The following is a 16,108-nucleotide window of genomic DNA, read 5'->3' as shown; positions in this document are numbered from 1 at the left end:
CTCCTTAGGTGAGGATTTAAAAAAAAAATTCCTGTCACATAGCTTTTTTTTTTTTCCTCCTTTTTTGAGAGAGAGAGAGAGAGAGAGAGAGAGAGAGAGAGAAAGAAAGAAAGAAAGAAAGAAAGAAAGAAAGAAAGAAAGAAAGAAAGAAACATTGATCAGTTGCCTCCGTACGTACCCTGATCTGGTGCATGGGATGATGCTCTACCAACTGAACAACACTGACCAGGACTGGTACACCTTTTTTTTTTTTTTTCTTTTTAATATATTTTATTGATATTTTACAGAGGAAGGGAGAAGGATAGAGAATTAGAAACATCGATGAGAGGGAAACATCGATCAGCTGCCTCCTGCACACCTCCCACTGGGGATGTGCCCACAACCAAGGTACATGCCCTTGATCAGAATCAAACCTGGGACCCTTCAGTCCTCAGGCCAACGCTCTATCCACTGAGCCAAACCAGTTAGGGCGGTACACCTTTTTAAAGGATCATTTTGGCTGCAAGATTGAGAATAGACTACAGAGTGCAGTGAGGCCACTTAGGAGACAAGAGTATTCTAGATGAAAGATGATGGTGACAGAGCCAGAATTTGCTGATGGATTAGATGTGGAATATGAGAGAAAGTGAGGAGTGAAGGATGATCTGAAGGTTTTTGACTTGAGCAATGTGAAAAATGATGCTACCACATACTGAGATGTAGAAAGCTGCAGGAAGACTAGGCTTAGGGATAAAGATACCAAGATTTTTTAAATATATTTTTATTGATTTCAGAGAGGAAGGGAGAGGGGGAGAGAGGTAGAAATGGCAATGATGAGTGAGAATCACCCACCTGGGCATGTGCCTTTTGACTGGAATCAAACCCGGGACCCTTCAGTCTACAGGCCGACACTTCATCCACTGAGCCAAATCAGCTAGGACTTTAATGTGTTTTATTGATTTTAGAGGAAAGGAGAGGGAGAGAAACATCAACGCTTGGGAAAAGATGGGCTGCCTCCTGCACATCCCCTCCTGGGAATTGAGCCCGCAACTTGGGCATGTGCCCTGACAAAGAAGCAACCTCTCAGTGCAGGGGATGATCTGAGCCACTCGAGTGGCCAGGGCCCAAGATTGTTTTTATGTTAATTTTGGGTGTGGGTATGTTAGTTTTGAAAAGATCCATTGACTATCCAGATGGAGATGTCACATAAGCAGTTGGATCTACAAGTCTGGAGTTCAGAGGGGTTGGAGGGGGAAATAGAAATTTGGAAGGATAAGGATAAGGATGGCTATTTGAAGCCATGTCTTTTCTTCTTAGGGAATCCTATGTAATAAAAGTGTAATATGCAAATAGACCGAACTGCAGAACAAACCAGTCAGGGGTCGGAGCCGGCAAGCAGCAGCGCCAAGCTAGCCAAGGGGTGTGCCAGCGGGCAGAAGGAGGGGATGGCAATGGGGTGGGGGTGGGGGAGCGTGCAGCAGCAACCAGTGGACCAGTGGCTGTGGAGGGCCAATGGGGTGGGGGCGGGGGCGCGCCGGTCAATTGGCCGCCTGGTCACCTCCCACAAGGAGAGGCCAGACTGCACAGGGAGTGGGCCTAAGCGGTCAGTAGGACATCCCCTGAGGGCTCCCAGACTGTGAGAGGGTGCAGGCCGGGCTGAGGGACGACACACACACACACCCCCACCACCACCACCCCCAGTGCACGAATTTTTGTGCACCAGGCCTCCAGTCTCCAGTAGAATATAAATAGAAAAATGCAAGGACTCCATGTTGGGTCACTCCCAGCATTTAGAGGTCAGAAGTTTTAAAGAAGTCAAGGAGAGTGAAAGGGTAGGAACACCAAGACAGTAAGTACCCTAGAAGCCAAATGAAGTGTTTTTAAAGAGTGAGTTACTTTGACTGTCAAATGCTTGTGGTAAGCCAAGTAAGAACAGGACTAAGATTGGATTAATCAAAGTGGAGGTAATTGTTCCACTTTCCGAGAGTGATTTCCTAGAATGATGATGAAAGCTTGATTGGAGTGCTTTCAAAAGAAAATGATGGCTGCAGCCATACTACCGTGAATACCCAGATCTCGTAACCTAATCAGGGTCGGACCTGGTTAGTACTTGGATGATGGGAAGCTGCCTGGGAATGCTGGGTGCTGTAGGCTTAAAAAAGAGAGAGAGAAAATGAGAGCTGCCATCTTGTGTCCTAGAGAGTGTGCACTTATTCTTATCCTAAGCATCTACCCTAGTCTCCCTTGTAGCCCCATTTCCTCTCCAACAAGATGAAAGAAACTATCATGAACCAGGAAAAACTGGCCAAACTGCAGGCACAAAGTGTGTAATGGTGGGGAAGGAACTGTTTGCAGGCGGTTCACATAACAGCTATAGCAGATGAGAAAAAGACTTGTTTTCCTTAAAGAAGGTAGGGTATTGAGGAGATGAGTGTTCACAAACCAAGGAACAGTGATCCATTTTAACAGCCTTAAAGATCAGGCAGCAAACACTTTTCACTATTACAGGGCATGCTGAGACAAATTGCTGACACAATGCTACCTAGCATCTTAATTTAGCATGGTGCAGACCTCCAACTAGTGTAAGGAGCTCTGCCCAAACAATTGGGATGGAAAAGCACCGCTTGCTACCAGAGAAGTAGATGAAGTTCCAGATCTTCTGGAGAATTTTGATGAGGCTTCTAAGAAAGAAGCATACTGAATTGAATCAACTTCTGAAAAAGATTAACCCCTAGAGTGCCGGGAACGCTATCGCGCTCCTCCTTCAGTGTCACTATTAGATGCTAGTAGTTCACTCTTTATTGACAGATAGCACCTAAGTGCAGATTACTTATGATGCCGAATGTTTGTAGTTCTAAAATTGACCACTGGCATTTATCTGCCTAATTTTTTACAGGTACTACAATTTTGTGAAGTTTACTCAGATTCTGTAGCCCTAAAGCTTCGAAATAGCGTCCAGTTCTAAGTCTGCTTTTATTAGTGATGATGATATTGCTAAATATGTCACTTCTTGCTGTGAAGATGACGATTTTGTGGAAGATATTGTGGAAGACTTTTGAATTTGTAACTTCATTTACTTGCGATTCATAATTTTTTTTCTAAACTGCTGTAAAATCAGCAAAAATGCCTTGGCAGTTTTAGCATTGTTCCTAGGATATTGGTTGGCACTCAAAGGGTTAAACTTCTGAAGAAGTTACTGTGAAGCTGCTGTTTTATATTATGACTGCTTTTTCAAATTTTATTTATGCATCTGTTAAAATCTAGAGTGCTAATATTTTTAAGCCCACACCCCTTGGACACTGCAGCTCTTTTCCGTTTTTGCTTAAACACAAATTGTTCTTTGCCTAGTTTACAAAAAGGAGAAAATGGGAAAATAGAAGAGGCATTCTTTCAAGGAGTTGTACTATAGAGAAGATCAGATAAAATGTAGGGGAAGCTGGAAGGAGATTAGTTGAGAAATTATTAGTAGCATCTTTGACTAAGTGATTCTGTTTCTATATAGTCTTACAGTAATTTCAGAGCAACCTGTGAGATGAGTATGTCAGTTAAATCAGACATCCTCCAATTTTATAGATGCTAAACTATCACTTAGAAATGTAGTGAAGACTAGTTAATGTGCTTGAGGATGTAATTGCATTTCTTTTAAAAAATATATATATTTTTTATTTCAGAGAGGAGGGGAGAGGGAGAGAGCTAGAAACATCAATGATGAGAGAGACTCATTGATCGGCTGCCTCCTGCACGCCCCCTACTGAGAATCAAGCCCACAACCTGGGCATGTGCCCTTGACCAGAATTGAACCTGGTCCCCAGGCTGACGCTCTTATCCACTGAACCAAACCAGCTAGGGCTAGAACCAGTCACTCTTAACCAACATACTAAATGGTCTCTTGAGTAATTTGAAATTACTCTCTGAAATACTTTTATGAGACACTTTTACCTATCTGATGGAGGTTTTTGTTTGTTTTTTTAATGTTAGGTGCATAAAGAGACAATAGATGCTGTACCAAATGCAATTCCTGGGAGAACAGACATAGAGTTGGAAATATATGGTATGGAAGGTATTCCAGAAAAAGACATGGATGAAAGAAGACGACTTCTTGAACAGAAAACACAGGGTAAATATTAATGTATGCTTTTTCTTAAAATAGCTTCACTAGTGAGAGTATTGCTACTTTAAAGTATAAATTTAATGGTAGATGTTAGATTTATTCAGTTATATTTGTCTTATGTTTGAAGTTGTGTATTGATTTTTATATATATTTTCTATCCTATATAATAAAAGGTTAATAGGCAAATTGTCCCCTCAATCAGGAGTTCAACCAGGGGGTGGGGCCGGCCGCCTGCAGGGCCGCACCTCCCTCCCCCTCACTGGCCCAGGCTGATCACCCCCCATCTGTGCATGAATTTGTGCAGTGGGCCTCTAGTCTATAATAATAAAAGCATAATATGCTAATTAGACCGGACATCCTTCTGGACAACCTTCCCGGACAAAGCTGAGGCTGCAAGGGAAGCCTGAGTCCCGAGTACCAGAGGGAAGCCGGTGCAGGCACCTGGGGGAAGGAAGGACTACTCTTGCACGAATTTCATGCATTGGGCCTCTAGTATATATATAACTAAATAATACTGTTTGGATCATTTCAAATATTCATAACTGAATTCCAAGTGGAATTATCAAGTGCTGAGGCCTTTGAAAATAAAGGTAGTTTGTATTTGTTTTTAATTGATTTGAGAGCAAGAGAGACATCAATTTTGTTGTTCCACTTATGCATTCACTGATTGATTCTTACGTACCCAGACCAGGGATAGAACCCCCAACCTTGGCTTGTGGGATGATGCTCTAACCAACTGAGCTCCCTGGCCTTGGCAAAGGTAGCTTGTTTTGATTTATGTAACCACTAGTTGTATACATTTTTTAAAAATTTGACATTGAAGCCACATACTATCCAGTTGATAGGAGCTGTTATTAATCACCTATGGAACTTTTAGTTTTGAAAAGTATTGCAGAGAGGTCAGGCCTCTTTACCGTAGTTTACCTTTTTGGATGGAATAGAAAGCTGTTTTTTAAAAATAAAACTGACTTAGAATTATTTTTACCTGTCATAGAATGGGTAATTGCTTAATATAGGTTGAAAACACATTTGAAGAGTAAAGAATAATATTAACTGAAATATTTTTAGAAGAAAATTTTTATGAGCTAGTTGCACTGAAATAATTTTTTTAAATGTTGAATGTCTTAAACTTGCTTTGGTTCCCTGTCCCCCCTTCTCTATGGGAAAATTAAAACTTTTCTAACAGAGAGTCAAAAAAAGAAGCAGCAAGATGATTCTGATGAATATGATGATGACGACTCTGCAGCTTCAACTTCATTTCAACCACAGCCTGTTCAACCCCAACAAGGCTATCTACCCCCAATGGCACAGCCAGGACTACCACCAGTTCCGGGAGCACCAGGAATGCCTCCAGGTAGCATATAGAGTTTCTTAAAATTTAACACTCAGGATATTATTGATACAGTGTTAGAAGTATTATATTCTTCATCCTAACCCTTTAATATTAATTTGATTTTTTTGTTGTTGAAATTGATTGTAGGCATACCTCCATTAATGCCAGGTGTTCCTCCTCTGATGCCAGGAATGCCACCAGTTATGCCAGGCATGCCACCTGGGTAAGAAAACTCTTTTTAAATGGCTTGTGGACTTATGCCTAGTAATGATCTTTCAACTTGAGTGTTTATGAATTAAATGTGACTTTGCATTTTTTCTTTCTAAAAGGTATGGGCTCTATAAATATTAAAATTGTCTAATAACGGGATCTACCAATAAATTTGTCTCTGAAGAGAATCGATTTTTGTGTTTTAGGATGTATTTAGGCAGCCATCTGCTTTAATTGCATCTGGTGTAATTAAAGTAGTTGGTTGTAGAGTTGAGTTTCTGAGATTCAGAACTGTCCATGACACTTGGTTGTGACAGGCAAATTCTGTAAATGATTTAAGTATTTGTCAGATCTCAAAAACTAAAAATAAATATGAGGTGCTTGTGCCCATCACTTTTACTTAAATGTTGTTGGATGTGACAGGTAAACAATACACTTTCCCACTGTATTTTGAAAATCACAGTTAGATTTTGATTTTGTCATACATTTTCACAGATTGCATCATCAGAGAAAATACACCCAGTCATTTTGCGGTGAAAACATGTAAGCATCTCATTCATGATGTAATTCAGGAGGTATAATCATAATGTCATTTTCTTGTGTGTTTAATGGGATCTATTCAATTGACTTCAGAAATTTTCTAACCTTCCTCACTAAAACTTCGTACAACTTGCAAACTGGTTGACACAAGTCTCTGAAAGGAGGGATATAAAACATCTTTGAGGAAATAGTAATAAATCCGTATATAAAATAAGTATTTTCTAAACGTGTAGGTATTTTTTCCTAACTGCTAAAAGTAATGGGATTTAGTAAAAAGGGTTGGTATTTAAGAAAGAATATATAATCTTTTACCAAATTATATGCGTTATTATTATAGAAGATAATCAAACTTTTCCTAATGAACTCAATATATAGAAGTTAATCTTCTGATAAAAGTCCTAAATCAAGAATTTACAAACTTAAAATTTTTTAAGTGCACTGGACATTGGTATTTGAAGATGAGCTCTTTTAAGGGAAGAGAAAAAAAAATAGAGGTTTTGTTTTTAAGTCATGCTATAGTGTTAGGTAGCCAATCTAAGTAAAAATTAGGCAATCTGAGTCTACTTTTGACTGTCTTTAATATTGGTGATAGTTTTTCTGTGCTCCTCCAAAAAAAATTTATCTCCACAATGTACATTCAGTATTTTCCTTTTGAAAAATCTGTTGACTCCAAAATAGAGATTTCTTCTTTTTTATTTATATTCTGTGTGGATATTTTCCAAGTGAGACAAAAGGTGATTTTGCTTCCCAGTTGCACATATTTCAGATGAGGCTTCTTATATATATCGAGAATAGCATATAATATTATTCCTGATGACTTTAAATGTATTAAATTGTTTTGTGGTTTGTTTGTTTATTTATTGCAAAGACTGACTCCACTCCTCCCCCATCTTACTGGTAAACCCAAGAGTTTGCTCGTTTTTAGAGGACTTATTTTGATAGGATTGTTTTTAGTGTGGTGTGTGTTCTTTCAGCTTGATTTCAATATTAGGGGTCAAATTCAAGTCTTATCTATTGTTTCAGGATTTAGCCAAAATATTTTCTACGGTTTATACTGTTAATTAACTTGAGTTGTTTCTTGAAATTTGCTTTCTGACAGAATGATGCCAATGGGTGGAATGATGCCACCTGGACCAGGAATACCACCTCTAATGCCTGGTATGCCACCAGGTAAGAATGTTAGACAATTTCTTTTTTCTTTTTACACATATGTATATATTTTTATTATTGATTTCAGAGAGGAAGGGAGAGGGAGAGAGACATAGAAACATCAATGATGAGAACCATTGATCGGCTGCCTCCTGCATGCCCCCCTACTAGGGATCAGACCCACAACCTAGGCATGTTCCATTGACCGGAATTGAACCCGGGACCCTTTGGTCCGCAGGCTGACACTCTACCCACTGAGCCAAACCAGCTAGGGTGACATTTCCTCTTTGTTACTGGCACGATTTAATTCTTTTTTTAAAAAATACATTTTTATTGATTTCAAAGAGGGAGAAAAGGGAGAAACATCAATGATGAGAGGGAATCATTGATTGGCTGCCTCCTGCACGCCCCCTACTGGGGGGATCGAGTCCACAACCCCAGCATGTGACTTTTGCCAGAATGGAACCGGGGACCCTTCAGTCCACAGGCCGACAATCTATTTGCTGAGCCAAACCAGCTAGGGCACCATGAAAAGTCTTACGATGGATTCCCGCCGCCCGCCCCCCCCCTTTATTTATTTTTTGAGTTTTAAAATAGTAAAAATTGGATTCAAAGCAGCCAAAATGAGTCACAGAGCCTGTGCACTGACGGTCATATGCTTAAGAGTTGTTATACTTATTAGGAATATTTTAGATAACTAATAAGACTCTTAAAGTAATATAGAACTCAAACTAACTGTATTAAGCAATGTAGACATTTATTATCTCAACAAAAAGAAAAGTGGTAGATTCAGTGGCTTTTAAAATTTTCCACTTTGTTAACCTTAGCTTTTTTCCCTCAACCATGTCCCTCAGCGGTAACAAGATGACAGGGGCAAGAAATGGTGTTAACAGCAATGCTCTCCTTTTTCTTTTATTAGAGAGAGAAGTAGCTTTCCTGGAGGCTCCTTAGCCCCTTCTATGTCTTGGCCAGAAATAGGTCTAATGGACCCTCTTGCTGCAAAGGGAGTGTGGGAAATAAAATGTCTTGACGTTTTAGATTATAATATGGGGAAAGGGATTTTGTTAGCCAAATAAGTGTGCCACAGAGACCTTTAAGTTTGGGTTATAATCCATGGCAGGTTTAGAAGTACTTAAGTGATAGTTGATATATAAAAGTAACTAGGAAAATAAAACTGCAGCAAAATTGCAAGCATCACCAGTGTAGCCATTAATTTATAGGCAACAACTCAACATACGTAATGCTCTAAGATAATTTTGGGCATTTAAAGTGTTAAAGAAGCCCTAGCTCGTTTGGCTCAGTGTATAGAGTATTAGCCTGTGGACTGAAGGGTTCAATTCCAATCAAGGGCACATTGCTTCCCACTCAGGGCACATGCCCAGGTTGTGGGCTCGATCCCCACTGTAGAGCATGCAGGAGGCAGCCGATCAATGATTCTCTCGTCATTAATGTTTCTATCTCTCCCTCTCCTTCTCTGAAATAAAAAATGTATTTTTAAAAAGTAAAATATTAAAGAATAATAACCAGTGTTCATTTGATAATCTGTAGTGAAAGTTAAGTTATGTTGAAGTTTAAAGAATGCAATAGTGATACATTTTAGGAAAATTTGTTTAAAGGAATGACTTAGTTTTTTGGAAAATTCATGGGTATGTGATTTAATCACCTTTTTACTCTATGTAATTTGTATTAGAGTTCAGAGAATTCTAGTTGATGCAATTCTCTATATGTTTAAAGAATTGGTTTGCTAAATCAATATCAGTTAAGCTTAATTGCCTGCTTTGCCAACATAGGGTTTCTAGTGGTATCTTCCATTCCACAAAATTCTGGAGACAAGTTTGTTTGAGGCAAGATTATTTCAAGGGACAAATGCCTAAGTTCTTTAAATTTCATCGAGTTCAGAAGTCAATTATTAGTAACTTTGTAGTATGGAAGCATTTTTAATATGGTATATTGTAACAGCAAAATTTTGGGGAAATATTTTTTTCTGAACTAAATGCTTCCAACAACTGAGTCCTCCCAACATTTTTTCTTTACAGGTATGCCCCCTCCTGTTCCACGTCCTGGAATTCCTCCAATGACTCAAGCACAGGCTGTTTTAGCACCAGGTATTCTTAATAGACCACCTGCACCAACAGCAACAGTTCCTGCTCCACAGCCTCCAGTTACTAAGCCTCTTTTCCCCAGTGCCGGACAGGTAAGGTGAAATTCCTGAAAAGGAATGCACTCATATTTAAAGATAAAATGTAGTTGTTTACAAAAATCTTTGAAATTGTCAAAGGTCAATTTTTGTTTATGGTTTTAGTATAATTTATTAAGCATACTAAGAAGTGGTCTATTTTCTTTCATGTTTGCATATATTGATTTTGTCGACTCATAAAAGATTGACTGGAGCCAGGGATAGTATAGTATGTTATTTTTTCATTGCTGTGAACTCTGGTTATTCTAGCTTTAGTTAGAAATGAAATTTAATTTCTGGGGATTTAAATATGTGGTAATGTTTAGTGGTCCTCCTTTACCTATTGAATTATGAGTGGAATGAAAGCAAAGCCAAAGATGAAAATCCTAAGACCTTAGCAAATTATTTGTTGGGCTCTTCTGGTCTACAACAGTGACAAACTACAATGCTGCACACTTGCTGAAAGGGCACCATTTAATTGCTCTTGACTTAGTTGCACTTAATTTCCTACTGATTTTGTCTCCAGAACTCAGAAGCGCAAAAGGTGCTTCTGTTATATTTGTTGTGTCTATAGTGATTATTACTTTTTACCCAGTTTCATTCAGAATTAAGCAGATGTATTTAATTTAGAAAATCAGAGTTATGTTCTTTTATTTTTCACTTTAAGATTGTCCCTTAGAAGCTTCTTTTTTAAACTTTTTTTCCTATTTGTAGTTGCTAAATTAAAAACATTTTTAAAATGCTTTTGAAGCACATTAGCTTACACTTTTGAGGTGAGTAGGTGTTTTGTTTATTAAGAGATGTTAAACTTAGCAAAATTTTTGTTGTGTCATTGATAGAGAATTGGACTACAGTGTCAATCTTTACTCTGTTTAAGGTATTTTTGAAATATTTCATTGCAAAACAGTTTAGAAAAGAAACTGGTTAACTAGGTTTATTGGTATAGAATTAAATCTTTTTTTGAGGCTCATACTGTCAGTTTATTATAAATGGATTAACTGCCTGCCTCATTAAATAAATCAGACTTGATTGCATTATACTTTGCATTTACAAATATGCAATCTATGCTAGAAAAAAAAAGTCTACCACATGGCTTATTTTCACCCATTTGTTTGGAGACTTTTCATTGTTTCCTTTCTTTTATGCTACAGATGGGGACACCTGTAACAAGCTCAAGTACAGCTTCATCCAATTCAGAAAGTCTGTCTGCATCTTCTAAAGCTCTGTTTCCTAGCACAGCACAAGTACGCAGGAAGTTGCAGTTTAAAGTTGTTAAAATGGCTTTATAACTTAACCCTTTGGACCCTACTTTTAAACAAAATCTTTTCCCTAAAAATATACTATGTAATTTTTATTAAGTAAGATTAATGGAGTACAAATCAATCGTATTTGAAAATTGAACTCAGAAAAAAATGAACCCCAAATTTCTATGGTTCTAAAGGGTTAAAAGCATGTAAGCAGTAAATGCCTTCTAGTAGCCAATGGTTAGCCTGATGCATGATTAAGCTATTTTGATTTATGCTGTTTAATGCATCACCTATCATGTAAGGAAATTTGGCTCCAAAGTTGTCCTGTCTACATGTTTTAGATGTTGGATATTACAAAAAAGTAACACATTAATTACTGGTAGTTTTATACTTAAAAGATCCTTCTAAACCATTTTGATCACAGTAATCATCCAGCCATTGTTAATTGGGAGGACATTATATTATTATATAACTAATACCTTTGAAGGACATTTTTAATATGTCACGATTTATATTATGCTTAGTAACTGAAATTTATCCAAGCATTTGTATTTTGTAATTTCTAACCTTTTGGGGTTTTTTAAATTACTTGGTAGATTAATTAAATAATTTAGAATAGTAAAAGTAGAACATATGCTATTTTATTAGATATAATATTATATTTCATCAACCTGGAATAAATACAAAGTTTTGTAAATGAAAGAATTTGGTTGAGGAGGTAGATGACACCTGAGAAGTTAAATATTCAGTATTACCTTTTTGTTGTTCCAATGCTGTGTGTTAGATGTGATCGTGACCCAGCATATTTTGATATTCTTACGTATTTCTTGGTTTTTGTGGAGCATTTATCATGTTAATTTTGTTTTAATTTCATTTAGAGTTTGGTCCTTTATTGAATGTTGGTGTCTTATTTTTAAGTTGGTAGTAGATGTACTCAGTTTTGGGTTTTGTTGATGAAAAATTGTGTTTTACAGGCTCAGGCAGCTGTCCAAGGACCTGTTGGTACAGATTTCAAGCCCTTAAGTAGTACCCCTGTAACAACTACAGAACCCCCGAAGCCTGCATTCCCTGCTTATACACAGTCAACAGCTTCAACCACTAGTACAACAAATAGCACTGCAGCTAAACCAGCGGCATCAATAACAAGTAAGCCTGCTACTCTTACGACAACCAGTGCAACCAGTAAGTTGATCCATCCAGATGAGGATATATCGTTGGTAAGTTGTTTACAGGTTTTTTTTTTGCTAGCAGAATTTGATTGAATATCATTGTAGTAGCTTGTCCCATTTGAAAAGTGTTAATATGTAAAATGATGGTCTTATTAATCTGATTTAATGCTTACCATTCTGATTTTTCTTTCTGTTATCCTCACCGGAGGATATTTTTCCCATTGATTTTTAGAGACAGTGGAAGGGTGAAGGGAGAAATATGGGTGCGCGCGCGCGCGCGCACACACACACACACACACACATCGATTGGTTGCCTCCCACACACATCAAGGCTGGGAATCGAACCCGCCACCCTTCTGTGCGTGGGCCAATGCTCTGTCCATTGAGCCACACCAACCAGGCCCTGCCATTCTGATTTTTTTAAAAGCAATCTCCTTTTGCCTTTTTAAATCTATTTTTATTGATTTCTTTTATTGAAGTGAGAAGGAGGGAGGGAGAGAAACACCAGTGATGAGAGAATCATTGCTTGGCTACCTCATCCATGCCCCTTACTAGGGATCGAGCTACAACGTGGGCATATGCCCAGACTGGGAATCAAACCAGGACCTCCTGGCTCAACCACTGAGCCATGCTGGCTGGCCCATTCTGATTTTTAAGAACCATAGAGTAAAATGAATAGTGCATGTTTTGATCTTAGATGAATTCCCTCCCACCAGATTATTTCTGAAAGAAAACAATAAGTTCTTACTCTTAAAATTCATTTTAGTTAGACATAAATTTGTAAATTAATTGAAGAAAGTGAAGTGTGAGGTAGAAGACCATATACCTTGAAGACCATGTCTTCTTCACAAGACACTTTATCACAGAAACAATTTATAAATCCTAAAGTCATTATCTGTGCTTCAAATACAAAAATAGATGGGTAGTTCTTAAAGAATCGATATTTTAAGTAGTTGAACTGGTTTGTGGGGCAAAAGTAATTGGTTGGGAAATGATACATTTTTAAAAACTTACTCTATAAATAAGGTCTTAGATGCTTGCATTTATGCTTAACGAGTCTCTGTATTCAGGTGTTTAACATTGTGCTTATTTTTTATTTTTAGGAAGAAAGAAGGGCACAGTTACCTAAATATCAACGTAACCTTCCTCGTCCAGGACAGACTCCCATTGGTAATCCACCAGTTGGACCAATTGGAGCTATGATGCCACCACAGCCAGGCATCCCACAACAACAAGGAATGAGACCCCCAATGCCACCTCATGGTATTTCTTTTTACGTTTATTGTTTTTAGCAGATTTTTTGAATCTACACATAAAATAAGTGTATCTGCAAAAGATACTATCGTAAAAGTACAATGCACGAACCAACTCAATCTGTTTTTTTGTATTTTAAATGTGTTTTTTAGGTCAGTATGGTGGTCATCATCAAGGCATGCCAGGTTACCTTCCTGGTGCTATGCCGCCATATGGGCAGGGACCGCCAATGGTGCCCCCTTATCAAGGTGGGCCTCCTCGACCTCCGATGGGAATGAGACCTCCTGTAATGTCGCAAGGTGGCCGTTACTGATCTCGCTTCATCCAATCTAATAGGTTTGGAGATTAAACCTTTTCTCAACTTGTGCTGTTTATATAGCCAAGCTTCCGTCAATAAGGCTTCATTGTGACTTTAACATTATCTTCCCACATACCAGGAACTATTGGACATTTATTTTACATGGGAAAATTATTTGGAATAATAAAGCAGGAACTTTTCCTGAAGTTGCAATTTATACTGTATGGCTTCTTTTTCATATTTCATCTAGGTTTTTAGAAGTGAAGTATAGTAAATTTGGTTCATTATATTGTGAAGACGCTGGAATTTCATGAACATACCACCTTAATAAAGGCAAGTTCTGTAAGCTTACATTGCTATTTGTAAAGTTATGCCTTCACAGCATTTCAGATGCTGTTGGACTTCATGTCCCCAACCTAGCTTGGTGAGGGCTGTAACTATTTCCAAGTACCTGTACATTGGAAGTCTGATTGTGTAACAATATTTAATGTGTTTAGAGTTCCTCATGTTGCAGGGTTTACGAAATCTGACCCACTAAGGTCATGTGACTTTTTCTGTACTGTTAAACTTCATTGTAATAAAATGAGAGAAAAATTTATGCCTTTTTATTCATAACCCAGCTGTGGACCACTGCCTGCAAGGTTTGTACAGATGCATGCCACATTAGATGTCCACATAATAAAATTCATAGTTGCCAATGCAGTTTTGATATATCATTGGATTCTGTCTTTGAATTATAGGTTGTTCTTAGTTGCATGTTTTAAACTGGACAATATATATAGAATTGTATGTTAGTGCTTTAGTTAACAGAAAACGTTAGATAAGTACGAGTCATTACATAATGGGTATGAAATCTTTATATTGTGTCACCTTTTTACCACCATGATGTCAATACTTGTTAGGTGTCTTAGAGATTTGAAATGTAATCCTTAATATTTCCTGCTTCCTGCTGATATTTAGAGCCTAGTGCCAGACCATTCATTTCCTTCTGATTGTTTTTGAGACTGCAGTGCTGCGTGGACCTCAGAAGCTTTTCAGGTGCAAACTTCTAGAAGCGTGGCTGCAAGCAGTAATTACTTATTGTGCTGTTAATGGATTAGTATATATTCTAAGTGTAATGCTGAGAATCTAAATATGCCTATTAGGATGGTTAATGGGGATTTGAAATTTTTAATTTTATTATAGTATTTGGAGAACTATTATGTAGAAGTGACTGCTATTTAGTTTTTTGTGTTGCAAGTGTCATAATGATACCTCCTATTGACCTCTTTTGGCATCCAGTGTTTTTATTGTTTAAGGGTAGATTTATGCTTATTTAAATATCAGTGACCTGTACAAAGTATAATTATTAATATAAGGACCTGAAGTTGAGGTTTTCCTCAATATAAAGTTAAGACTTCTTAGAAAATGGTAACCTTTCTTTTTAACCTTTATGTGAAGGTATAGGTATAAGACATGTATCACCAAGAATACATTTAATCTTTGTTCTATTAACTGAGCCTTATATATTGCTCCCCCTCCAGTTGCCTGCCTACTGAAATAGTTTTGGAATTTGGCAGCACATCATTTATACTGCCAAAGAAAAACATGTGTTGAAAAATCTTTGAGGTAAAAATGATACGAACTTTCAAAAATTATGCAAAACTTTATTTGCATTTAATGCAAAGAGAACATATTTTATGTCACTATTGCTTTTTGAGGTCTGAAGGGAGAAAATATTTTAAGTAATTAGTATAATTCTCATTAAAACACTTAAAACTTAAGAACACCATCTCTTGTGTTCTGTAGGTATATTGCTCAGATAGTGCTCACTTGATATATTCAAAGTGTAATTTGTGCTGGCATTAAAGCATAATTAAGCTTCTAGAAAATACCTTTTACCTAACTGCTTCTGGGGTCCATAGTGTGGTTAAATCATGAGTGGAACAAATTACGTTGAAATAATTCTTTTTTTGACACATGCTTCCTTAATAATAGTGGTGAATTGAAGTAAAATTCATCTTACCTCATAAGAGACAACTTTTGGGACTTGCTATTTTCAGGCAGGCATTGTAATTGCCATAATTTAGGAAGTTGCAATATTAATGAGGCTGCCAGCTTTGGCTCTGCCTTGCATCCACTCTTAATCGCCTTTTTTTAACAAAACAAAAATGATGAACATTTGTCTGGCACTAGTTTCTATTGTATAGATATTACTACTGTATGGCAGTAACAAGATCAGCAGGTGAGGAACAACTTTTGAGTTGTTACTGGAATTATTTGATTTGAGTACTTACTATTTTAGTAATATCTCACACATTTACTATTAGGATTGGGGAAAATAACTCTTAGTGTGCTTCCATTCCACTGATAAGTTACATACTGAACTTAAACTCAGCTTAATTAAACAGGTGTGTTGGGGGGAAATCCCAAAAAATAACTATGGTCTCAGAGTAGAATTATAGTGGGCAATAGTGGGGGGTTTTTTTGTTTTGTTTTTTTAAGAGCTACTTTTTCCCCCTTTGCTTGCTAGATCATTGGGATCTTTTAAAAATGCATGTCTTTTACATTAATTGGGTAATGTTTTTCTAAAATTAAAATTTTTTTCTTCCTATAGCCCTGCCATAGGACAGGCTGAGGCTGAGTCTCAGTGTTGCCCTGTT

General features: G+C 37.4%; 1 protein-coding gene across 8 annotated transcripts in view; it reads left to right on the top strand.

Annotated features, from left to right (window-relative positions):
* The window catches only part of ZNF207 (zinc finger protein 207), a 20,956-nt gene extending 4,876 nt beyond the window's left edge, over positions 1–16,080 (top strand). For 2 of the 8 annotated variants that reach the window (XM_014548841.1, XM_014548840.1), the window contains 10 exons: positions 3,958–4,096; positions 5,277–5,444; positions 5,571–5,646; positions 6,129–6,176; positions 7,273–7,343; positions 9,359–9,516; positions 10,650–10,742; positions 11,720–11,962; positions 13,018–13,177; positions 13,321–14,168. In XM_014548841.1, the coding sequence (XP_014404327.1) occupies positions 3,958–4,096; positions 5,277–5,444; positions 5,571–5,646; positions 6,129–6,176; positions 7,273–7,343; positions 9,359–9,516; positions 10,650–10,742; positions 11,720–11,962; positions 13,018–13,177; positions 13,321–13,481 (1,317 nt within the window). In that variant the 3' untranslated portion in view covers positions 13,482–14,168. Of the gene's footprint in view, positions 1–3,957; positions 4,097–5,276; positions 5,445–5,570; positions 5,647–6,128; positions 6,177–7,272; positions 7,344–9,358; positions 9,517–10,649; positions 10,743–11,719; positions 11,963–13,017; positions 13,178–13,320; positions 14,169–16,062 lie in introns of those variants that run through there. The other 6 variants (XM_014548846.1, XM_014548845.1, XM_014548848.1 and 3 more) reach the window with 4 other exon arrangements.
* The last annotated feature ends 28 nt before the right edge of the window (positions 16,081–16,108 follow it).

The sequence above is a fragment of the Myotis brandtii genome, unplaced genomic scaffold (genome assembly GCF_000412655.1).
Source record: "Myotis brandtii unplaced genomic scaffold, ASM41265v1 scaffold523, whole genome shotgun sequence".
Classification (NCBI taxonomy): Eukaryota; Metazoa; Chordata; class Mammalia; order Chiroptera; family Vespertilionidae; genus Myotis; species Myotis brandtii.
Note: the sequence above shows the minus strand (reverse complement) of the source record. Positions and strands in the feature narration are given on the sequence as shown.